Source organism: Myotis nattereri, assembly GCF_964212035.1.
Source record: "Myotis nattereri genome assembly, chromosome: 7".
Classification (NCBI taxonomy): domain Eukaryota; kingdom Metazoa; phylum Chordata; class Mammalia; order Chiroptera; family Vespertilionidae; genus Myotis; species Myotis nattereri.
Genome location: NC_138082.1, coordinates 29,542,866 through 29,568,056, shown reverse-complemented (window position 1 = coordinate 29,568,056; position 25,191 = coordinate 29,542,866). Strand labels below are relative to the sequence as shown.

Below are 25,191 nucleotides of genomic sequence, written 5' to 3'. Positions count from 1 at the left end.
AACAATTGTGTAGTGTTCCATTGAATCAATGTACTATATTCAATATGCTGTTGTTAAACAATTAGGTCCTTCCTTTTTTTTGCCTCTTTAGATAGAATTTCAAACATTATTATAACCTTATCTTTGTCTCTATAATGATGATTTATTTGGGTTAAATTCCTAGATGTGGAATTTATTGAATCAAAAGGTTCATATATTTTAATGACAAATTTGATACAAATTTCCAAATTGTTCTTAACTTTTTTTTCAGTTTTCACCCATGACAACCAGTTTATCTTTGACAATGCACATTGCTCCCCTTCCATGGACTTTAAGCGAGGTGCTGTTAACCAAATTCAATTGGAAATTTGCATACATCTCTTAGCAACTTAAGAACTTGAAACTTGTAGGGAGCCCCTCAAGACTGCGATTAACAGTCTCCAGAAAAAGGACAGTTCAAGCTCTTTAAACAAAAGATATTTAAAGTGGTTGCATCACACTATGGCATTTAGAGTCATGGTGAATAGAATGGTTTATTATATCATTGCATTTTGCACATCAGCACAATTGTAAAATGGTGAGAGAGGGTGGCATATGGGCAAGTGTCTGTTGCTCTCAAGGTCCCCAAGATTGGTCATGCTTTAGTGACATTTCTCCCACTTAATGTTCTGCAAAGAACATTTGTGTTCTAGAGACGACCCCTCCTTCTCATAGATCCTTTTGTTTCCCCACTTCAATATCCTGAAGGTAGATATTTAAGTTGCATTTATCAGAGACTTTTTATGGGGCCAGATATATTCCAGGAGGATGGGGCAAAGGGTTTTCCAGAATGGACGAGTTTTTTGGTAACCTATCAGGGAGACTTTCAAGATGATCATTTGATTTTGATGCAAAGTCTTGGTAGTTGTGATTGCTTTTCTTAAAGATTTTGGGTAAAAAACTCAAAGCAGCAAGTAACTGGATCAAAGTAGGGCATGTCATCAGGAAGAAATTGTGGTTTTGGGTGAAGAATATAAATAATTAGGATTGCATTTCAAAAAGACTCTCTTGCCTTCTCCTCTCTGATGCTTTTTCTGACATTTTGGGTTTGAATGCCAGGATATTTTTGGTGTTCACATGCTCCCTTAACCAGTGACACTCTCCTGGCTGTCCTGTTTTAGTGCTGTAATTGTGAGTTTGACCTACAAAAGTGATATTTGCTTGGTAGACAAATGGAAATATCCTTAAATAAATATACTGACAAAGACTGTTTGGCTACATCCCTAATAACAAATGACAGCCTCTGGAATGCTACCATGTTAATAAAATAAGCTCTTGATCATCTCTCTACATCCCTGTTTATTATCAATAAACATTTATTGATTAATGACTCTGTGTAGGACACTAGGCTAAGTACTAGGGACACAAAGGAATAAAAGGTCAAAAGTCCTGGCTTTGAGAGATCTCCAGCTTCAGGCAGACAGGACATACTCATTATGTAACCGAGATAAATCATGTCCCACGACTGTCTTGTTCATGAAGTCACATTTAAATAAATACAGTCTAGTAGCCAAATAATGAATTAACACTCTTGAAATCTTTATTCATCTTTTTGAGGGAACATGAATAAGAGTGGGATAAGGCATTCCTATTATGCCTTAAAGGCATTCCTATTATGCCTTAAAGTCTTGTCAATCTTACCTCCTCCTCACTAGTATTAAGAAACTATGTGCTTGGCACTTTGGGAAATTCTCTCTTCCACTGTCATCATCTCCTCCCCCAAATCTCAGCCCAACGGCCTTTAAGGCATTTTCTTCCTTTCTCTTACTGCTCTTTCAGCTCATTCGTCGGTATATCAGTGTAGCCCCTCTGTTTGTTTTCAGTTTTTCTCTCTGTCTTGTCCATTACCTGGGTTCTCCACTACAAGGAACTTGCCTGGGAACTCCCCTTAGAAGCTGAAATAAGAGGAAGATTGTACACATTCCTATAATAAATAATTGTTTCTCTTGTTAGATATAGTTTGGAGATGATGTTGCACATGAGATGGTAAATGAGAAGATAAAGGAGTGTATATTAAGTATCAGATGAACTATACAGTTAATTTAAGGGCTCTGTGAATTCAGAAGAGAAGAATAATCACCAAGGGGAAAGTTGAGGCTTTAGACTTGAGGTATACCCTGAACTTGGCCTTGAATTGAAGACTAGGTATGAGAGGGAAGGCATACAGGGTGAGAGCAGTGGTAAGAGCAATGATGTAGGAGGGGGAGTGCACATGTTTCCAAATAATAGAGCAATTTGGCTGGAGCAGTAGATTACAATAAATAAGCCATGGAAAATTAGAAGAAGACAGGAGGTAGGAGCTAGGCTGTAAAGGGGGTTATGTACTGTATGAAGGGGTTTAGCTAGAAGGTGGTCATGACAGTAGTTTATAATGTGGTGAAAACTGTGGAGTAGCCTTTGGTGGTGAAAACCACGGTCAAAATCAACTGGGAGAGCCCAGTTGGCGTGGCTCAGTGGTTGAGCATCCACCTATGAACCAGGAGGTCACAGTTCGATTCCTGGTCAGGGCACCTGCCGGGGTCGTGGGCTTGATCCCCAGTAGGGGGCGTGCAGGAGGCAGCTGATCAATGATCCTCTCTCATCATTGATGTTTCATCTCTCTTTTTCTCCCTTCCTCTCTGAAATCAATAAAAATATATTATAAAAAAATCAACTGGGAGTGGCTGCAGAAAGCAGGACAATGGGTCCAACTGTGAAGGTAGCTTTTCCAGACATGATTGAATGTCAGGGAAATAGGGGAAATAGAAGGCAGAGTCAAAAGTGACTGATATCAGGGATTCAAGTTGGGAAGTATTATTAACAGGAATATACTGAGTTGGAAAGAACAGCTGTATGTGACAAGGGTGGGGGCACTCAGACATCCATGGAGAGCTGAACCTCATTTGGGAGGGAGGCGATAGCTGGAGATTGAGAGTTGAAGTCTTCTACGTGAAGGTTAGAATTGAAGCTGCTGGGAAGAAGGAACCTGTCAGGAGAGAAGGAGCAGGTAGAGAAGGGGTTGGGGAAATCAACACCTGGCTTCCTCTCACTAGCGACGGCTAGCCTCAGGTGGAAACACTTTACACTGTAACCAAATGTCTGTGAAGCGTTTTCCCGTGCCTCATCTCATTTGATCCTCACAGAAGTCCTGGAGTAGGTAGATAGGATACTCGGTGGAATCCTGTTTTCATTAGCTGGAAAACAGATTTAGAAAGCTTAGAAACTTGACCCGCCTGAAAAGTAAGAAATGGTGGACCTTGAAAATGACTTCAGGTTTTCTCACTGCACAGAATATAGTCAAACACTGTTGCAGTTAAATACCCTTTGTTCTCCCTGCGTGATCTACAATAATAATGTGCTTTGTGTTGATATTTACTGCTGTGTTGCTGGCAATTGCCTGAAAGAGAAGTTGAGGTGCTTCACTGGGCTGGAAAAAGTTTAGCTACATCAGAAAGCAGGTCTAATTAAGCAAGTTTGTTCTATATATATATAAAAGACTAAGTTTACTCATCCATGCGCGATCTCTCTCATTCTCTCTCTCTCTCTCTCTCTCTCTCTCTCTCTCTCTCTCTCTCTCTCTCTTCCCTGGCGCCAATCGCATGCATGTGTTTCTACCTGTCATTGTTGATCATGAATTTGGTTGTTTTTGTTGACATTCTGAAGCTGAAAGAAGAAGGCGGCGTCCCACGGAAGTAACAATGGCAATTAAATATGATCATAATAGTGATCCTGGTAGATATAATTATCCCCGTGTAACCAAAGTTGCCGTCATATTCAGAAACAAAGATGGAGGACCTCCTTTTGAAAGGGATTTGCTCATTCATTGTAAACCAGATCCCAATAATCCAAACGCCACTAAAATGAAACAAATCAGTATCTGTTTCCTACATTAGATGCAATAACGTATCCTGTTCTTTTCCCACACGGTGAAAAAGGCTGGAAAACAGATATTGCATTAAGACTCAGAGATGACAGTATAATCGACAATAATACTAGATTCAATGGATGAAGCCAAAAAGGAAAATTTTTCCATCGAATTTCATAAAAGTATTACTCCTTCGGGAATGCCATGTCATAAATTAGAATTGAAAGTGGGCGCAATCATCATGCTACTGAGAAATCTTAATAGTAAATGGGGTCTTTGTAATGGTACTAGATTTATTATCAAAAGATTGTGACCTAACATAATCAAAGCTGAAGTATTAACAGAATCTGTGGAGGAGAGGTTGTTCTGATTCCAAGAATTGATTTGCCCCCATCTGACACTGGCCTCAGTGTTAGAATAAGTTTAATCAATTTATCAGTCATTGTTTTTATCAATGTTGTTTTTATATCATGTTTTTGTTTTTTTATGTCATGTCTTTGTTGTTGTTATATCATGTTGTTATTGTTTGTTAATCAATTTATATATTATTTCCATATACATTTTACTAATTTTCTTTCATCTCTGACACTTCTATTATAGAGAAAGGGCAGACAGTGATTTCTTCTAATTAATTTCCTTTCAATGTGCACAAATCTGTGCACTGGGCCATTAGTTCATAAATAAAAAACAGTCAGCAAATTCACAAATTAATTTTGTAATAATGTGACAGTTGTATTTTAAGAAGCAGTTAATTTCAAATATTAAAGTGTGATTGGCTTTTACAAACAAGCCTAATTCCAAAGTTTGCATTTCATCCTGGGGAGCCAGGACCCTCTCTGGGGGTGGAGGGCAAGCAGCCCTTGAACCAAGGCAGTGGCCTGCAATGAGCACTAGAGATGGAAGCTGGAAGACCAAGAGCACTTGAAGTGGTTGATAATTTTTTTCTTTGTTTCAATGTGAACAAAAGTTCCTTTAGTTTTGGTTTTGGACCTCTGCCCTACACACAGAGATTCCCATTAGATTTTCCATAGTAAGGCAGCCTGTTCAAGCAATGTCACATCGGGATTTAGGACCATAAAGGTTGCAAGGGAGTCAGATAGAATTTTTAATTTTCTACATTGACTATTATAGAAAGAATCGATGATCAGATAGCGGTCCCAGGACTTTCATAAAGACTGGAGCATAAATGAAATCTGTCTTGGTCAGATAAAGGAAACCCTCTCACCCCACTGAGCTGACAGCCAACTGAATTAAAGAATTTAATTTGGGGAGGGAATGGATTGGGAACAGAGACAATCTGTAATTCATTCTTTCTTGATAAGCCCCGGAAGCAGCACTGGTGGTGTTCGTGGCCTGGGGAAGGGCATGGTTTATAATGAGGCTTGCCACGAAGTTGCTTTGGGTCTCTGTGCTCGGGGATGCTCCTGGCTGAGGATGAAGCTGCTCTGTGCTCCACCGAGGCTGTTAGCTTGAGCAGAAGGCCAGGGAAGTTTGCTCCTGTCACCACCAGCTTTCTTTTATGCTACCTTGTCCTCCCTGTTCCCTCATATTTGCTGGTACCACATGCAGGTCACTTGTTTTCCTTCCCCCCCAAAATTTATTGAGCACCTACTGTGAGCCAGGCACCTGCTTGGTGCTGTCCATAGAGCAATAACAAAATTAAACAAAATCTTTGCCCTCATGAATCTTATGTTTTAGTGGGTTGATAAGTAATAAATAATTCTGCAAATAAATAGAAAACTACAACTGTGATTAGCACACTGTGCTATGATGTAGTTGATAATAAAAACCTGACATATCCTTGGGGCAGGGGAGATCACTATCTTAAAGACAGATGATTAGGCTGAGATATTAACTAGGGAATAACGAAACCCTTACAGGCAGAAGGCTAGAACTGCATGTGCAAAGGCCCTGTGGCTAGACAGAGTACACAATATCATAATATTGGAGGAACTAAAATAAGGGTGAGAGAGGTGGAGAGGTGGTGGTGGTGGGTAAGTAGCCTGGGCTGGTCCTGCCTGGCTGTGGAGGCCACATTAAGATTCTGGTGGCAATGGGGAGCTATTGAGGGGAAGGAGCTGACAAACATATTCTTCCTATGTCAGGTCCCTTCAGAAACATATGCATTTTAACTTGGCAGAAAAGAAGTCATCCTTACAGCTGCTTCTCTGCCTGGCTGTCACACACCTAGGGCACTGGTGAACCCACCGGTGTTGGTGGTCACACCCCCAGAGATTCAGATTCACTGGGTCAGGTTAGAGCCTATATAGCAGTTTATGATGTAAACTGTAGGTAGTTCTGACTCACTGCCAATTTCTAGGCATTTGTGAGCCAGATCGGAGAGGGGCTGAATGGTGGGGTCTTTTCTGAAGCTCCAGAAAGTGGAGCAGATAGGTAAGGCTGCCCCTGAGCATCTTGAGGACTGAGGCGCAGGGTATGACTGTGCTAGTGATGAGAATGCTAATATGCGCTAGAAATAGCCTGACCAATCAGGCTGAATCCCAGTCCACCTCCCCACACCTCCCAATTGTTCTCTCTCCAATCATGGCGCACCCCTGGGGATTCATTGCAGTGCATTGGCTGCTTCTATTTTTAGTGCCATAAATACCTGCTCTGAAAAAGAAAGGCGTTATGCATAATTGAAGAAGCACATGCATCTCAAATTAGAAACCTCAGCAAACACTTGTAAATTCAGGCAACGTCTTTCATATGACCTTGAAGTTACCAGACAGTCTTGTCGGTGGCCACTTAAATGTGAGATTTTGAAACAAAGAGATGTCACAGAACAAAGGCAATTGACAAATCATTTTCACAATGCTTGCAACAGTCAGGAAGGTAAACATGTTAATCAACAGCTTTTCATGTTAGCTCCTCAGAAGGCCCAATTCTCTGACTGCCTAATGTTTATGAAGTCATCCATTGCCCAATTAGCTGTGCTTTTATAATCTCCCATTACCCTCACATCAACACAGAGAAATGATGAATTATTTTGCATTCATAGTAATGCCATTAATCAGGATGCATTCATTGGGTATTAAGGACTGGAAGTGGTGGGCAATTGTATTTGAATTCTACAGGAATTTAGCAATTGATTGACTAGTACTTGATGAGTTGAAAATGTACTAATGGAAGATCAAGTGATACAATTCCAACTGATTACGAAAAGGTGACAAGTAGACATTGAAAATGAGATTAAATAAATGAAGAATTTCCACTAATAGTGAGCCAACAAAATTTCAAAGGAAAGTGCAAATTAATTTTCATGTTCTACTGATGGGAACTGGCATTAAAATATATGTCCAATTAGGATGTAGTTTTCATAAGCAATGAGAAAGGTCTTCTTTTTTTTCTAAATGGAGATTACCTAAGGTCAGAAATGGGCATATAGAGAGATTTGACAGACCTAGTTGTAAGTTTTATCTAAAGAAGGGATTTTATAATTTGAATATTTTTATACCACTAAGCCCATTCATATTGCATTATATTGGCCAGTGCCTCTTGAGTTAACTGCTTGTTATATGTTTTAAAAATTTCTTTTAATTGTATGAATTGTCATTATACCTCATTTATTTACACACACACACACACACACACATTTTATAACTTTAAGTGAAGCCGAGAGCCTCATTTTTTAAAGTAGAAACTAGTCATGAATTGTTCAAAGTGGCAGATAATAAGAGTTATACTATTATGAATGCATGGTGTAATTTTATTTGGACATTATTTTTAACCTTTTATTGAATTTATTAGGGTGACACTAGTTAACAAAATTATACAGGTTTCAGGTGCACAATTCCACATCATCTGTACACTGTATTGCGCGCTCACCACCCTAAGTCGTCTCCTTTTCTCACCATTTATCCCCCCTATGTTCTCCTTCACCTCTCCCCACCCCTTTCTGATAATCATCACGCTGTTTGAACATTATTTTTAAATTCTAGCAATAATTTTTAAAAGTAGCAATAATTTTTAAAAAATTCCATTTCAGAGGCTTGACAGGAGAGGGGCTGAGTTAGAGGACTCTTTAAATGACCTCCTTGCTTGCATACCAGCACTGCATTTTTCTCAGGGGACGGACGTATTTCCAGAGCCTTTTCCTTGGACCTACACCAGTGTAAGATCCAGTTCTGTTCCACTTTAAACAGGTGTTGGTTTTTTACGTTGATGTTAGTGATGATAATGATGGTGATGACAGTGGAGATGATGGTGGTGATCATGATGATGTTGATGGCTGTGGTGGTGGTGATGATGAGGGTGATGGTGATGATGGGGGTGCTGATGAGGATGATATAGTAGTGGTGGTGATGATGATAGTGGTGATGAGGATGGGAGTGATGAGAGTGGTGGTGGGGTGATGATGGTGTTAATCATGATGATGGTGGTGATGACAGGGGTTATGATAATGGGGTGATGGTGGTGGTGGCGATGATAACAGTGATGTTGAAGATGGAGGTGCTGCTGGGGCTGCTGCTGCTGCTGCTGATGTAGTGGTGATGAGGATGGGAGTGATAATGGTGGTGGGGCAATGATGGTGTTAATCATGATGATGGTGGTGATGATAGGGGTTATGATAATGGGGTGATGGTGGTGATGATAATGATTATGGTGATGATGGCTGCTATTAAAGGAGTGTTTGTGTCCCTAAGGAAGAGAAAGGAGAGGGGGAAATGATGGAGTTAGTATTTTGTGACGTTGGGACACTAAGCAGCAACTAGATGATGATTCCTTCGAGGCAGGTGGCAGAGGGGGATGTGGCATAGGAGGAGGAGTTTTATATGAATCTTCTGCAGGCCTGTGTTGGTTAGTGTGCAGTGTAAGCTGCGTCATAGAGAGACCTCAAACAAGTTCCAGGTTAATTTATGTCTCATGTTACAGTCTCAAGGGAGCTGGTCCAGGATGAAGTGGGCAGCTCCACGTCCTCCACACACAGATTTAGTCTCTAGATTCAGGCAGGCTGCCTTGGCTGTCACCATTCACTGTGGCACGTGAGCCAGTGTGAGTGTGGGGGGCTCATGCTTCATCTTCTTAAATGTTCACAGTGCCACTCATCCTGGCACCAAGGCCCTGAAAAGAGGCATGCTCTTTCACTGGTGGCTCCATCCCCAGCAAAAACTCCCAATTCTATTATTATTAAGGGATATGGGAAGAATAGATGCCAACTAGCAGTTACTCCCACATTCAAATACTCAAATCTTACTTAGGATCAGTAATGTAGTCTAATATTAATGGAGAAGGAGTGTGGTAGAATGAACACCTTGAAAAAAATTAAACTAAAATATTAGCTTCAGGTGTACAACATAGTGACTAGACAATCATATACTTTATAAAATGTTCCTTCTGATATATCTCGTACCCACCTGATGCCATACATAGTTATTACAATATTATTGACTATATTCCCTAATACAAAATAATAGTGAATGTAAACTAATTGAAAAATAAATTAAAACAATAACATAATAAACAAAATAATTAAACAAAACCACTGCACTCATTGTTAGCAACTATTTACTGTGGGAATAGATACTTCTTTTGGAAATGTATAGAATGTCAGCCTAAGAACTCTCAATCTAAACTTTTAAATTCATTTTAAGCCTCTGTTTTGATATAGAATTTGCAGTTTCTCTGCAGGGTGAATAGACAGAGGATGATGCTGAGATGCTAAAAGTGGAAAGTAGTTTTTAGGTGTTGCTATGTCTGACAGCAAGATTTGTTGAGAAAAAAAATCAATCTATAGTCAGGTGATAGCAAGTGGATTATATTTCTTTTATAATATCTTACCACTGTCTTTACAATTTCTTTTTAGTTAGAGAAAATGATATTGACCCATGAACAATGTGAGGGGTACGGATGCTGATTCCATGTAGTCAAAAATCTGTGTATAACTTTTGACTCCCCTAAAACTTTGGTTGTTTCTCGGTATTCATGGGGGATTAGTTCTAGGAAACCCCATAGAGATAAAAATCCAAGGAAGTTCAAGTCCCTTATATAAAATGGCATAGAACAATGCATACAGTTGGCCTTCCACATCCAGAGAGTCCCAACTGTGGATGTGAAACCCAGGGATACAGAGGGCCAGCTATCTGTTTATTGAAAAATATCTGTATATAAGTGGACCCATGCAGGTCAAATCCATGTTGTTCAAGGCTGAACTGTACTGAACGTGCAGTTTTCAGTCACTTGGCTAGGCATAACCTACCTGATGACTTAGCTGAGTGACATTGGCAGAGGTATCTGCACTGCTGCTGTTATGTGCCATTGTGTCTTTCAATTCAAAAGCATCATTGGCCATACCTTAGCCAAATGTCCCAGGAAATGAGATATTCTGTATGAGAAAATTTTGTAAAAAGCAATTTACTATCTTAAGCATCACAACTTAAAAGCAAGCAAGCAAGCAACAACAACAAAATCCAGCTTTTATATGGAAATTTAAAGAAAGATTCGTTAGAAAAAGTAAAAAGACTGAGAATGAGATCCTGGAGGGTTGGTGTGGCCAGGCACATTCTTCAGCAAATGAGGCATTGTCCGTTAGTACCTGGTGTAGTGACAGCTTTTTTAGTGCTCATTTAATTTTTCTCCTTAACTCCTGATCTGCCAGCATTCTGCATATGTGCACTGTGGGGATAGCTGTGTTCTTTACAAAGTGGGGGTGCATTAATAAGCCTCATTTTATATCATGTTGCCCTGAACTTGGTCTACATTCAGGCTTGCTCCCTGCCTCAAGGTTGTTTCTGTGTTGTGTTTTGTTTTGTTTTTGTCTCTGGCTTGGCATTGTCAAAAGATGATTTATTTCTCAAGTTTGTTCCCCAAACCACAAGTATTGAGTCACAAATCCACAGGGATCTGACCAACTTATTAAGCTTTCCACTAACCTCCATCCTACCTTCTAAACAGTGGGCATGGAGGAGGGGTTGTGCCTTCCAATGGGATCTGGAATCTGTGATATTTCACACTTCTCATGCCTATCTCATGCCAGCCATGGGACTACCCCAACTATGGACAGTTTTTATAGGTTATAGGTTTGTGCCAGATGACTCACCAGTCCTAATAGTAAGACTAGGCAGTCTGTTTCCAATACCTACTGCTCAAGTATTTACAGCCAGAATTTTTATTTTGCATGTATGCTTTCCCTTTAACAGGAAAGAAAATGGTCTTTAGCCAAACCACTGAGGTGAGAAATGCAAATCTCATTTGCTATTAATCCCAATGAGGTAGTAACGACAGAGTCCATTTAAGACTCTTTAGTGTTAATATTAAAGAAGACAAGTGGTAAAATCAACAGTTAATGGCCTGGAGCCAGCCATCTCTGCTCTAACTGATGTATGACCACACCACTGCATTCCAGAGATAATGACTGGACCCCTCTCAGGGCTCTCAGCTTCTCATTGGCCCCAAGGGAGGTGAGTTTGGCCAAGTCACTGTTTTAAAAGGACTGTAATGATGGCAGAACATTTTATTACTGTGTTAATGAGCACAGTGTGGGGTGCAGACCAGGCAGAGTCTTTGTGTGTGAGTTAGGGAAGGTGGGGGGGAGCCCGGCACAGGAGACAAGGATTGAGAGGTGGGAGAAGGAAACCCAATTTTTATTTGTCCTCATAACCAGTTACTCCAGAGTGTTAACGGATTCCTGGATAACCTTTGGAGAAACTTTGCCTTCATTACAGTTTTAAAACTCATTAGGGAAATCACCCAGTTGCGTAGCAAGTAAAAAGGGTCTCCCAAGCCATATCTTCCCTCCTCCATCCCTCCCTCTTCTCTTTCGTTCCTTCTGAAGTTTGAGTTGAGCTGTGTAGAGTCTTGGAGACTTTTTCTTTGCATGGCCCCCAGCCTCCCACTTGTAGTTCTTTATGTTCTTCATGATGTAGAAGTCTTATCTTTCCTTATCAATCCCACAATGGAAAAATCATGTAGGCACTTCTGTTGTAGCTATTTTTTTTCTAGTATGATTCTGTAAGGGCTGATTACTATGCAAACCTAAGTGTATGTTGGCTGGTAAAGTTTGTTTCTGGGCCCTGTTTTCTCTCTCTCTCCTCTCCCTAAGTTCACTCTCCATGTCCCATTGATTTAATACCTCTATATTTAGATGAGACCCAAATTTAAAGCGTCTGCCCTCACATTTATAACTACACCTGTCCTACATCTGTTCACCAACTTGACTGCTCCATTTCAGGAGAGGTCTCATCAGTGTCTCAAATTTGATATGTTCACAATGGAAATTTTGATTCACATGCCTACCACCACCCCCCCCCCCCCACCACAAAGTTGTTTATACTATCTATGTGTGATTTCTTCCTTTCTCTCCTATCCCACATACAAAAGTCTTCTTGGTTCTTCCTCCAAAATGTGATCTTTGAAAAAGCATAAGTCATGTGTTATTCCCCTGTTTAAAACCCTTCAGTGGATTTCCATTGCACTTGGCATAGAATCCAAATCTTTACTAAGGTCATGAGACCCCCCTGTGATCAGGTCTCTCCTGCCTCTCTCTCCTCAACAAGATGCTGGCCATTGACACACTGATGTCCTCATCCATCCGACACGCTGACCTCCTTAGCTCTTTCCTTGGCACTTTCTCAGCCTTCAGTGTTCAACCTGAAATCTGCCTCCTGCTTGGAGCTCAATAAACAACAGCTGAATGTTGAATGAATGAGGCCACTCTCCCTCCATCCCTATACTTTTCCCCACCTCACCCCATGGAATGCATGGTCTCTCCGTTTAGGGTGGCTCAGTACGTATATCCTTCTCATAATCAGAATCATAGACTTTAACTGTGCACAATTATGATTTAAACAAATGTTTATTCATAATGACTTTCAAAGAACTCTAATTTTACATTTGTTGTGGTTGCAATGAGGAATATAAGGCCCAGAAAATGAGAAGAAGATAAAACGTCCTTTTGATAAAAGGTGTAAGAGTCCCTGAAGCATTTGATGGAAAGCCTTCATTTTTTTTCTCCATTTCTGCTTCACTGTTTTCCTTTCCTTCGTTTCATGCTGTTTCTAACCTGTGATTTGGTTTTCTTTTTCCTTTTCTCGGCCTAGTCTTCCTTCCCCCCTTCTCTCTTTCCTCTTTTCTCTCCTTTCTTTTATAAATCTCCTTCTTTTATTTCCCCTTCTTGCTTTTAACTTAAATCAAGTCTTAGTTGGAGCAAATTCATAGCCCGTTTAACATCAGTGCCTTGGATTTTGAAAAGACTATAGAGAATGCAGGTGTTGCCAAAGCCCACTCTAAAATGTCTCTGCAGACAGACCCAGAGTGTCATCTCAGAGACTCCAGTGGAGGGTGAGGAAGCTTTTCTATCCAGTCCTGGATCAGGAATTATGTTGTACATATTGATATCACACCATTAAAGAAGAAAGAAATCATGACCATTTGCTTTGCATTTCTTATAAGTGTGTTAGAAGTGTCCATTGGTATGAGTACTGTGTCCGAAAAAACAAACAAAAAAACCACACTGACTTTCAACAACTCTCAAATGACCACGAATCCAGCCTCAAAGAACTTCTTTTGTAAAAGATGAATTCTTTTTCACTCTGATTTTTCCCACTGTCCCTTTGTAAAGGACACAGCTCCTGATTTTGGCATGAGGCATTTCCCAAGGGCTACTTGACTCCCTACCCTAGCTGCAGGTTGATGAAAGTTAAATTGGACAGTATTACTTTTCATGATGAGGAAGTCCAAGCCTTTTCCCTTAGACATGGTCAAAGAGAGGTGCGAACAACTTACTGAAATTATACTCTGACCTGGAAGGAGCCACCAGGCGCTGATCTCATTGTGTGAGCACTATATTGCCAAAAATAGCATGCTTATTCTGTTGACTCCCTTTGGGAGATGAGGTGACATAATTAGGAATTACATAGGAGTGTGTGACACACTATTGCAAAGATTGATTTCTTTAATCAATTTTGGCCCTAAGAGACTTTAGGGCCAAAATACTCACAGTTTTATTAAGCAAATAAAGCTTATATAGGAACCTTTATCAGAGTTGTGTCCAAGAACTTCTGAGACCTGTGAAGAAGAGGGAATATCAATTCTGTCTAAATAATCAGAGTTGGCAGAACTTTCAAAAATAGATGAATAAAATGTGCTTTCATAGGCTCACCTACATGCCTCTGATTCAGGGTGGTTGTTACCTTAATAATAATATTACTTGCATGATTTAGATTAGCTTTTCTGCCAGACCAGTGGTTCTTAACTGGAAGCATGTGTCAGAACTATTTAGGAAGTCTTTTTCAGAAAACATGCCTGCCAGGGGCCCATCCTAGACTATTGATTCTGAATCATTTGTGTTGGAGCCCAGAAATATGTACTTGGAAAAAGCCCCTGAAAAATTATGTAGCTTCTGCTTTCAAAACAATCAAAGGCCCACTACTCTGCACTGAACCTTGGTGTGGCAGAAACTAGGGGTGACTCATCTTTGTAACCTTAGCATTTAATATGGCCCCTGGTTTGTAGATGGGAGTTCAGTAAATGGTCATTGAGATAATGGAAGCAAATTATGTAGAAAACTACACCATGTATATTTTTAACTGTGTATGCATTCGAATGTCTACCAGCTAAGTACATTTAATAGCTGAATAGAATTTAAAAAATAACCTTTGGAGAGAGGTCTCTTCAACAGAATTACAAAGCATTATGTGGTCTAAATGCTTAGAAAGTAGACAGATGATGTAGATTTCAATCATAATAGCAAAGGTATGAAAAAAACCTTTATAATTACCGATATCTGATTGACCTCTATTATTTTATGTGTAAAATATCTTTTCGAGTAAGAACTCTGGTAGCATCCCAACATTGTTCCAGGCTCTGTGTCCCTATCAAGGCTAATCACAAATTAATAAGCAAGTATTTCCTTAGGAAACTGAGATCTATGCATTCAAATAATTGTTGTTCATGTTAGATGACAAGACATTCTGGAAACTCCTCTTCAGGAATTGCCTTTGCCACTCACTCATATATAGGGTGTCCCCCAATAATGTATACATACTTGGAATGATTATAAAGTCAGTGTTTATTAACATACAGTTCATTTTCAAAATTTAAAAGAATCTATAGAAATGAATATATATTTTTTTATTTTTATCAATGCCTGTTTTCAAACTGATGACTGTTATGGTCCAGGCACTGGACCGAAGCAATGAAATTGCAAACATCAAGAATCACTTTGTTCGGTATTTGTGTGCCCTCAGTTAGTCAACTGTTGCCGGTTTTGTACCATAAACTTTATCTTTCATGTATCCCCATAAAAAGTCTAATGAATAAATTTCCTTAGTTCAAACTTAGTATGGCTTCACCTATTATTTCAAAGAAGTTAAACCTGAAAAGGAGCAAAAATTAAATGAGTTATCAGCTGTTAAAGTGTATATAAAATTTTGGGGATACCCTGTGTCCTCCCTAAAATCCAATAGCATTTTAGGATGAATTTCTTTTGTTCAGAGCTTACTCTGGCTGAAAAGAAATATCAGTTGAACTTTTAAAGTGTGCATACATGTTTTGGGACACCCTGTATACACCCGTATCCTGACTTCCTGCTTGCCACCTCTCTTACTTATCCCTAGCCATCAGGAAGATTTGGTAAAGGTGGTATAACAAGAAACCACCCAAAACATAAACTAATCAGGGACATGTACGTGATAGTTTGTACTTGAGATGGATGGGTTGGGCTCAGAGGGGGCTGGGATATTGAGGAGAAGCTCATGAATAAGGTGAGATCTGAGCTAGGAGATGGAAGAAAGACAAGTAGGCCAGACAAAGGGGGCTTCATGGAAGTGTTTAAAGAATAGAGGCGAGCAGGCAGTGTGAAGGTGGCTGGGAGGAGGTGTGAGGTATCTATCTAGTGTGGGGCCCTGATCGAGGAAGTAGAAAACTACAGAGGAGGTGCCTTTGCCTAAACCATCCTGTTTCTTCTGTCCGAAAGCCAGTTTATCATAAAGTCCTCAATAGGAAATCTTAGGAAGAAAGCAACTAGTCTCTGTGGATGTAAAATGCCACCCTGAGTCAGGCCTGCAGCACCAGTCTTTACCGACACACCAAGAGACACTGGCCTCCTAATTCCAAACTAGGAGTTGAGGCGTGTCTCCACTCCACTCTGACTTGCATTCATTTTCCATCATAACCTTGACACTTGTGAGTTGGATTCAGTCTTCTGCTCTGTTTTGCACCTATCTTCTGCCTGTTAAAATGATCTCTTGCATTAATGTAAGACTGCACTTTGCAGGTTCCTGGTCTCTGGATGTTCCTCAGGACAGGAGACTGTCCTCTCACTTCATGCCTGTGTCTAGTTGTAGTCACAAAAGCACCCTGTTTTGATCCGAGAAGAGCCCCAGTTTTGATCATAAATTCTGTAGTCACCCTACTTTGGGCTATTATCCTTACTTAACAGATGAGAACTTTGGGGCTCAGAGAGGCATGACTGTCTAGAACAGCGGTTCTCAACCTGTGGGTTGCGACCCCTTTGGTGGTCGAATGACCCTTTCACTGGGGTCGCCTAAGATCATCCTGCATATCAGATATTTACATTATGATTCATAACAGTAGCAACATTACAATTATGAAGTAGCAACGAAAATAATTTTATGGTTGGGTCACAACATGAAGAACTGTATTTAAAGGGCCAGAAGGTTGAGAACCACTGGTCTAGAATAATTTTCACCACCTGGTCTTGAGCACTATTTATGGGTAACACAGGAGTCTTCTCCTGGATGATGGAGGTGTTAATTATAAGTGATTTATTTTGAAATTTAAAATTATATGTAAATAAGTGAATATTCTTATTAGAAAAAAAGACACTCTCCTAGTAAAATAATTATATCAATGATACAAAATACAGGATTTATTTCTTTATTCCAATTGGAGACTATATTTACTACCTATTTATTTCTACTTACTATCTATAAATAGCCATACTAGACAAAGATCATGGAATGATAAATATGATGCATTAATGATACTGCAATCAATATTCAACTACCATTGGTCCTGTATTATTAGTTGGTTAAAGCCATATAAGTTAAATTGATATTGTGTAGCCAGATTGGTGATCAAGTAAGCTATTCACTGATAAACCCAACATAGAATACCAACCTGTATTGCATGTCTGCCTGTGAAGGCACAGAGTCTGCCCAGGAAGGCTGGCAATGGAGGTATATTTAGTGCTATGACTACCCCAGGTAACCAGGAGGCAGGAGAGTTGGGAAATGTAGGCAGGTGGCTTCCTGGAAGAAAATGGGTTTAAATCAGGGAAGTTGAATTCTAACATGCTAGAGCAGGATGGACTTGAGAGAAAGAGCGGCCCCCAAGGGCGAGGGCAGGAGCAGAGCAACGGGTCTAAGGGATGACCAAAGTGGCAGCCGCTCCTTTTCGTTGGCCTTGGGTGTTTCTCATGGAGGAGTGGCTGTCTGAAGGGCTTGAGGCTACTGTGTGTGCTTTATTCTTTTGCCTAACTTAACGCATTTCATCTTCTTGGCCAGACTGCTGGCCTAAACTAAATTCAGAGTCTTTTTTTTTAATATGTTTTATTGATTTCTTACAGAGAGGAAGTGAGAGGGATAGAGAGTTAGAAACATTGATGAGAGAGAAACATCGATCAGCTGCCTCCTGCACACTCCCTACTCGGTATGTGTCTGCAACCCAGGTACATGCCCTTGACCAGAATCGAACCTGGGACCCTTGAGTCCGCAGGCTGATGCTCTATCCACTAAGCCAAAACCGGTTAGGGCAAAATTCAGAGTCTTGTAAAAAGAATGTTGGTAAAATTCACATTTCCTCTTGTCCCATTTCCTTTTAGGTTTTGTGAATGATTCTGTGACTAAATCCATCGCGGCTTTGCGCTTGACCCTGGTGGTGAAGACTAGCACCTGTGCTCCAGCGGAGAGCCGTGCGCGTGACTTGGAGTGCTCAGGAAAAGGGGCCTGCACCACGAAGCCAGCAGAGGTAAGGGGAACGCCGGTAGCCTGGAAAACATATATTGCTATAAATGTATTTTAAGAAGCCTCCCACATTTCTGGTTTCAATTATATGCCAGTATGCAACACACAGATATATAAATCTCCATATGATTTCTAAAGTAATCACAATGAGTTTGTGCAGTGCTAGCCCTTCTTGCTTTGGTAGAACCAGAGTTTTTGTGAGAAGTCGTCAACATATCTGGTAGCAGAATCAAGAGAAATGGAAGGAAGGAAAGGTAAGCGCAGAGTCATTTATTTCCCAGTTACTACCGAATTCCCTCCTTAGACTTTGCATTTCCCTCGTGCTAATAACAGTTACAGAAGTGAAAATAAGAGAAGGAATGGAGAAGAGGCAGGGACCAGAAGGCTGACATTATTTTTGACCTTCGTGGACCAGCATTGTCAATATTGTCGGGGACCTGAGTCTTGTTCCCCGTAGTTCAGGTCCCAGGGGCAGGGGTCAAGGGGCAGGCGTCAGGGGCTGAGTACAGTTTCTCCTCATTTTCTGGTTAGTGATGGGGTAAAGGAGTCAGACCAGAAAAGGACCAGAGCAGCCACTGAGGCCAATTGCCATCAGTCTAGGGATCCCTTAAGGCAATGGCAGATGGACCCCAGGTGCCATCTGAATGCCAGGAGCGAGAGACCCTAATCCTAACCCTTACAAGGGAGTCTGTTCCATAAGGACACATCCACTACTCTTAGCACTCACTGTTTCTGTGTCCGGCATGCTTGCCTCCATTTCCCTCTCCCCAGTTCTACACCTATTTACACTGGAGTTCATGTTAAGTAAAGTGGGCCCCTCAATAGAAAAAAGAGTGTGAGTTGTTTTAGACCAGTGGTTCTCAATCTTCCTAATGCCGTGACCCTTAAATACAGTTCCTCATGTTGTGGTGACCCCCAACCATAAAATTATTTTTGTTGCTACTTCATAACTTTAATTTTGCTACTGTTATGAATCGCAATGTAAATATCTGATATGCAGGATGTATTTTCATTGTTACAAATTGAACATAATTAAAGCATAGTGATTAATCACAAAAACAATATGTAATTATATATGTGTTTTCCGATGGTCTTAGGGGACCCCCTGTGAAATGGTCGTTCAACCCCCAAAGGGGTTGCGACCCACAAGTTGAGAACCGCTGTTTTAGTCCAATTTTAAGGGTAGCACTGGTCAATTTTCTGTGGTGACACCTCCTTGTGGTAATGCCAGCACCCTCAGTAACAGTGGTGGGAACTTGGATAAGTGGAAGGAATGGGGTAACTGAAAAAAGAGATGTTGGAAGATAATGCTCATGCCGTCTTAGAAAACCCGTGATTTTGATGTATTTTAGGTGTAATGCAATGGCTCAAATATACCATTTTTTTTCCTCTAAGATATCCCCTGGAGGGGGCAGAATGCTGTCAGAACCCAAGAAAGCAGTGGAATAATAATTTCTGCTTAATCTTAGAAGAGGAACACAGACATAAACCAAAGTTACAAATGAAATCCCTGGGGAAGGGGAGAGAGCCTGGGGTAAAGCCAGGAGGTAGAGCATGAGGTTTCCTTTACTGAACCGAACCTTCCCTGTGGGTCCATTTCTGTCTCAGCCAACTTGGACCCAATGCTTCTCTTTCTTGAGGGGAAGCTTCATTTATCAACTTATTTTATGGGGAAAAGGGAAGGACACTAATGTTCTGTGACAGTCAAGGCTAGAGTACAATAACTTGAGAAAAGATATGGAAACCATGGAAGAATGTCAGAGCTCCCCAGTGAGGCTGAAAAGGGGGTACACACGGGTCTTCCCCAGATTCATTCTTATCATTCCCAGTGAATGATTCTGGGGCCTGATTAGCCCTCAAACGATCATATTGGCAAACGAGAAATGTCTTAAACAGGAACAGAGGGCTGTTCTCAGAATTTAGGACTGACAATGTGCTTCAGATTCCTTGTGAGCTTTCTCTTACAATGGATGATACTTCTGGGGAAACTTTTCATTCATAAAGTACTCACCGTATTATCCTGAGGCATCATGTTGGCTGCACGTGGCCCCACCTGGGTCTCATTGGCATGAAAGCTCTAGCTCAGAGGCTGTGCCTGGTGCTTTAGAACTGACTCATTGAAAAGGTTGTGGAAGTGGTTAGCACCTGGCAGGTAACTTGGAAAACTGAAAAAAATGACTCAGAAGCCTGAGTGAGGAATCCATGCTAATTTTAGCAGATCACTGTAGAGGAAACACGTTCATTACGGGCACCAGCTCCTTTGAATAGCTGTTTACCTCTCCCTGAGATGACACCTCCTCCCTCTGCTGCCACCTCCCACGTCCACCATGTGGCTTCTAGAGTGTGGAGCCTCTGCTGTTGTTGATTCAGTCAAAGCCCACATGTACCTTCAGTGGATTTAAGGAAATTGTGGCAGTCATCTAATCTGAGCCACTATAATCATCCCTGGTGACTGTAAGCAAATGATTAGGCTGAAATTACCATGTCCATTCATAGACCCACTTTGTTCTCTTGGAGAGAACAATCTGGAAGCCAGTCCTATATAGTTCATAAAAAGACGGGGGTATTTGAACTACCATTGGCAGGAGTGGGGATGCAAAGGAGGCTCACCTTTTTTGTGTCTACTTGAATTCAGTGGCTTCTTGTGATTGTTGTCATAATTTACTAGTCATTGACTAACAAGACTGTTATCATCAAGTTTGTTTCTTTTTACTCTTTCCAAAAATTAGAAGTTATACGGTCTAACCTCAAACTCAATGCAAAATAGAAAGAACTCTATGGCAGTTTAACTCTTTACTGTTGCTAATCATTTTTGTAACTTTTTATTGGATCCTCCATAAAAATAAAAGCAATTCTATTATTTCCACACTACTCTCATTTGGTAATGGGGATCATTTCTTTTCTGTCAGGTATGCTTTGTCTAGAGGATACTTCACAGTTCTGAGTTGATGGGTGACTTGTGATAAAAGTTTAAACTTGCTGTTCTTAGATATGGCCCCATCCTGGGAAGGTCTTTTTAAATTTTTACTATAGCACGGTAGGGAGCTACCTTTTAAAAAACTCCTTTTGTTGTAACAGTTGACTGATGTTTTCTTTTCTTTATGAAATATTTGGACTGTTGGCCACTGGTTCTCTCTGTATCTTGTCACCAAGGTTGGCTGTTGCCTATTTGATGATTCCTTAATTATCTGAAAGGTGTGTCAGAGAGTCACAAAGACCTCTTTGCTGGTGTGGGCCTTAAGTCTTCTTTAGATTCAGTTAGGTTCCATGGACCCTGCCTCCTAAGAGCAAGAGATGTGTATTAGTCAAGGTTTTGCAGAGAAACAGAAGCAATAGGAGACATATTTATGATTTATTTTAAGGAATTGGCTCGTTCTGGATCCACTCATTGTGGAGTCTCAGTGAGTTCAAAATTTGATTGGGGAGAGGTTAGTGGGCTGAAGACTCAGGAAAGAGTTTCAGTTCAAGCCCAAAGTCAGTCTACTGGTGGACAAGGAAGAGCTGATGTTACAGATGAAGTCCAAAGACTGCTGGGAGAATCCCCTCTTGCTTTGGGGGAGATCAGCCTTTTGTTCTATTCAGGCCTTCAACTGATTGGAAGAGGCCCACCCTCATTATGTAGTTCAATCTACTTTACTCAAAGTTCACTGATTTAAATGTAAATATCATTCAAAAACACCCTGATAGAAATATCCAGAATAATGTTTGACCAAATATCTAGGCACCATGGCCCAGCCAAGTTGACATATAAAATTAACAATCACAAAACTTTCTCTCCAATTCATTGTTGTACCCTTTCTACTCAATTGCATTCCTTGCCCACAGAATTAAAGGAGTAGTTTTAAAATTTACTTTGCCTAAGATTTGCCTGAGACCCTTGACAAAAAGTCATATTCCAGGCCACTCACTCAGATTATGATGCCTTTTGTTAGACAGATGGTGATTCTGATGCAAAAGTAGGTTGTGGACCATAATTCTGGAAATAGAGGTCTCAGAAGTAGTGCTATACTCTTCCCATTCTTGCTGATTTCATAACACAAATATGCAACATCGTTTTATTCAGGGATTTCACTGTTAATAAATTCAAGGTCACGTGGAATTGATAAAAAAAGATAACTGCTGACAAATGATATAATGGTTTAATACATATCCCCAAACTGTCGTATTTGTTGGCTCTGATTTATATTGATAGATAAGTGGGGTCAGGCCCTCATTCTTAAAAGGTTCCTTAGAAATCTCTCTAGCTCTAGCTTAGGAATCCATCATTGTTAGGCTATTTGGATCAGATATTAGAGCTAACTATTCAGATTGTGTTTTGAGAGAGAATTGAACTGACATCATGGCTGGGAGCCATTGATAATTCCCCTTAGAGCCTGTATCTTAATTTTGTCTCCAGGGGTTGGCCTGCACATGAGAAAAGCACTAGCATGTTGGGCTCTTGAAGATTCCTGACCTTCTATTACCTACTTCCTTGCTCTTAGAAGTCAAAGGCTCAAGTTCTAGAAAGTCCTAGACTTCCTATGGCTGAGTTCTTCTGCGTGGGTTTGGTTTATAGGAAATAAATCACTGCCCTGAGGTTGTTTTTTATTCATCACTTGTTAAAATCTGCTGTCCTTGTTCTCCAGCCCATGTGGCCTGGGCAGGGGATACTATCCTTCCCCTCTACTTAATCCTTTTTCCTGTTTCAAAAGCATGTGCTTCTTTGTTAGGGCTCAAAGTAAATTCTCATTTCTGAGGTTTGTTTATTTTCTATTTCATTCCTAGAGCAGAGAGAGGAGCATGCCTCAGCTGTGTGCAAGAGCACCCTTTCCAGCTTCCAACCTGAGCTCCTCTCACAATCCCTGTAGGGAGGGGCGTTCCCTCCTTCCTCCCCACCCCCATCTCATTCCTCCCTCAGATTTCCATAGTTTTCCATATGCTGTTCCCTCCATCTGGAATTTTTAGTTGCCACACCACCCTACCCCCACTCTCTGCCCCTGCCCTCCCACCTTCCTAACTATACTTCAGTCTCAACTCAAACACTTTTTGCTTCTGGAAGCTGTCCCTAATCCCCAGTGCAGACTCCCTCCTCTAAAACCCTGTTGCATTTTATTTTTCTTATGAGACACATGAGTATTGATGCATGCTTGTATTTCTTTACATCCATTATTATTTGTACTCAATGCACTGCAGAGTTATTGTCTGTCATGTGCCTGGTACTGGCCAAGGCTCAGGAGATACACATTTGGTCAGGGATGACATGGCCTTTGAGACAGAGTTGGAAGTTTGTGGGGGCAGGGTGCTGGTGATGCAGGTTGGGCTGTGGGAAGGGGTTGCAGGTGTGTTCTGTGAGCCCTGAGACAGGCCTGACTCAGATGTGGGATCACTGGGCTTCCCAGGGGAGTCTCAGCAGGTGAGTTCCTTGATCCTGTGCCTGCTTTTTTCGGCATCCATTGTAACAAATAGCATGTGCTGTCCGCATGGATGATGCTGAAAAAGTGCCTATGAACCGAATGAACAAAACAAACAAAAGAACAAAAATATGATGGGAAACCAGTTCTCCGAGTGTTGAGTTAGATATATAATTTGATATGTAATTTGAGTTATCTGGTAGTTAAATACGGGAAGGGCATGGTGAATTTCATTTGATAAAGTCACGGATGGAAAATAGTCTCTGTTCTGAGGTTCTCACAGACAGTGTGACCCAGGATGCTGCAGTCACCACTGAGGACCTCCTTAAGCAACGCTGCCAATTCCTTCCCTGTCATTTCCAGAGGAAATAGGTCAGAATAATCAGAACCAATGGAATCGTTGATGCCATCCTTCTGTTGGTTTGAATCCTCTGCGAACCTCTCTCAGGCAGTAGCAGCGCGCTGGAGGGCAGGAATGGATGTCGCATTCTCTCAACCATCACTTCTCTCAGAGCTCATCTTTTGATTGTCATTAGCGCAAACATAAGGGCCCTCAAGAGACCTTGGAAAAAGACTATGACCTGGTAACACTGTGAGAAAGAAATGGGGTGGGAGGGTAGCAGAGGAAGCCCCTCGAAAAATCAAAGAAGGGCCTCACTGTATCCTAGGCACTCAGGTGTGGAGCCCTTTTCTCACAGTTCTGTCCAGTTCATTATATCCATCAGACTTTACAAAGAGGAGACATACTCATGAGGCTGCATCAAAGACAGATAACTATCATTCTGAGATTGCAATGAATAATTTTTAGAACATGGAAATAAGGCACTGATTAAATGATGTCTGAGAGAAGATAAACCATCATTTGGAACGTGGCAGGCCTGTTTTCCTTGTCTTTCCATAAAATACTTACCCTTTTGCCCTATTTTTCAGTCCATAATTCAGTGAACTTAGCATGAGCTGCTGGGAATAATGAAGCTGAAGGGCTTTGCCTGAGGAGGGCATCCCCTTTAGGGATCTGGAAAGCATCACGGTGCTTTGCTCACACACACCAAAGGACTTTATGCCACTCCTCATCTAGGATAGTCATTTATTTCTGCACATTTCCACTCTCTCACCCAGCATTCTGTGAGCACCTCTATGTGTCAGGCATGGAGCTTCACCCAACAAAACACAAGGGAGGAAAATCACCTAACTCCCTGCTCTCCAGACGTTGAAGGTCAAAACACTGGCATCGGGAATCATTGAACTTGACCTTCACCTGATGCCCAAATCTCCTCTGAAACATCACCTTCTGCAGCCTTCCTCTAATTAAATATCTAGTCAGTGCCCATTTGAGGTATTTCTTTCATATTAGTAGGGGGAAAGAAATCATTTAAATGTTCCCTATCATGGACTGCTGTTTTTGACAGTTACCTCAAATATGGCTTTAAAGTGCAAATAGTAATAACAAAAAGTACAAATGGACTCATCTGTCTTCCTGAAGTCTGACAGTTTGGAGCTTTTATTTGTCTTTTCCTTCGTGACATCCTCTGAGCTTCTAAGAGTCAGCCTGCCTTTGCAGCTTATCCTTCCAGTGAGGGAGTGTTAGGTAATTCAGAATGACCTGTGGTGTGTTAGGGGATTGTCCAGCATAACTTCCCCCCAATTGGACAGAATGTGTCTTAATGACAGACAGAGTCCAGGTTCCTTCCTGGTATTAGAGAGATCTCCCCTCCCTTTCAGAATTGCTCCCTGCTGGCCATCCTTGTGCCTCAGTCTCTAGACCTTGGCCCCCATTCTCTGCTGATAGCTACAGACTCATGTGAAGACTCCTCCAGTGGATGTGGTGTTTGCACTTTTATTTACAAATATGTTTGACTTCACTTAGCCCATTGCTTTTCTGATTTTTTTGGTCTCAGAACTCCCTTGCATTTTACAAAATCATTGAGGTCCCCAAAGAACTCTTGGTTATTGGGCTCCATCTACTGATATTTATTACATTAAATTAAAACTAAGGTATTAAATATTTATTATT

General features: G+C 40.9%; 1 protein-coding gene across 1 annotated transcript in view; it reads left to right on the top strand.

Annotated features, from left to right (window-relative positions):
- Nucleotides 1–25,191, top strand: part of DNER (delta/notch like EGF repeat containing) — a 231,067-nt gene that overhangs the window by 107,861 nt on the left and 98,015 nt on the right. The window contains exon 5 of the mRNA XM_081095960.1: nucleotides 17,646–17,791. Within this exon, the coding sequence (XP_080952086.1) occupies nucleotides 17,646–17,791 (146 nt within the window). The remainder of the gene's footprint in view (nucleotides 1–17,645; nucleotides 17,792–25,191) is intronic.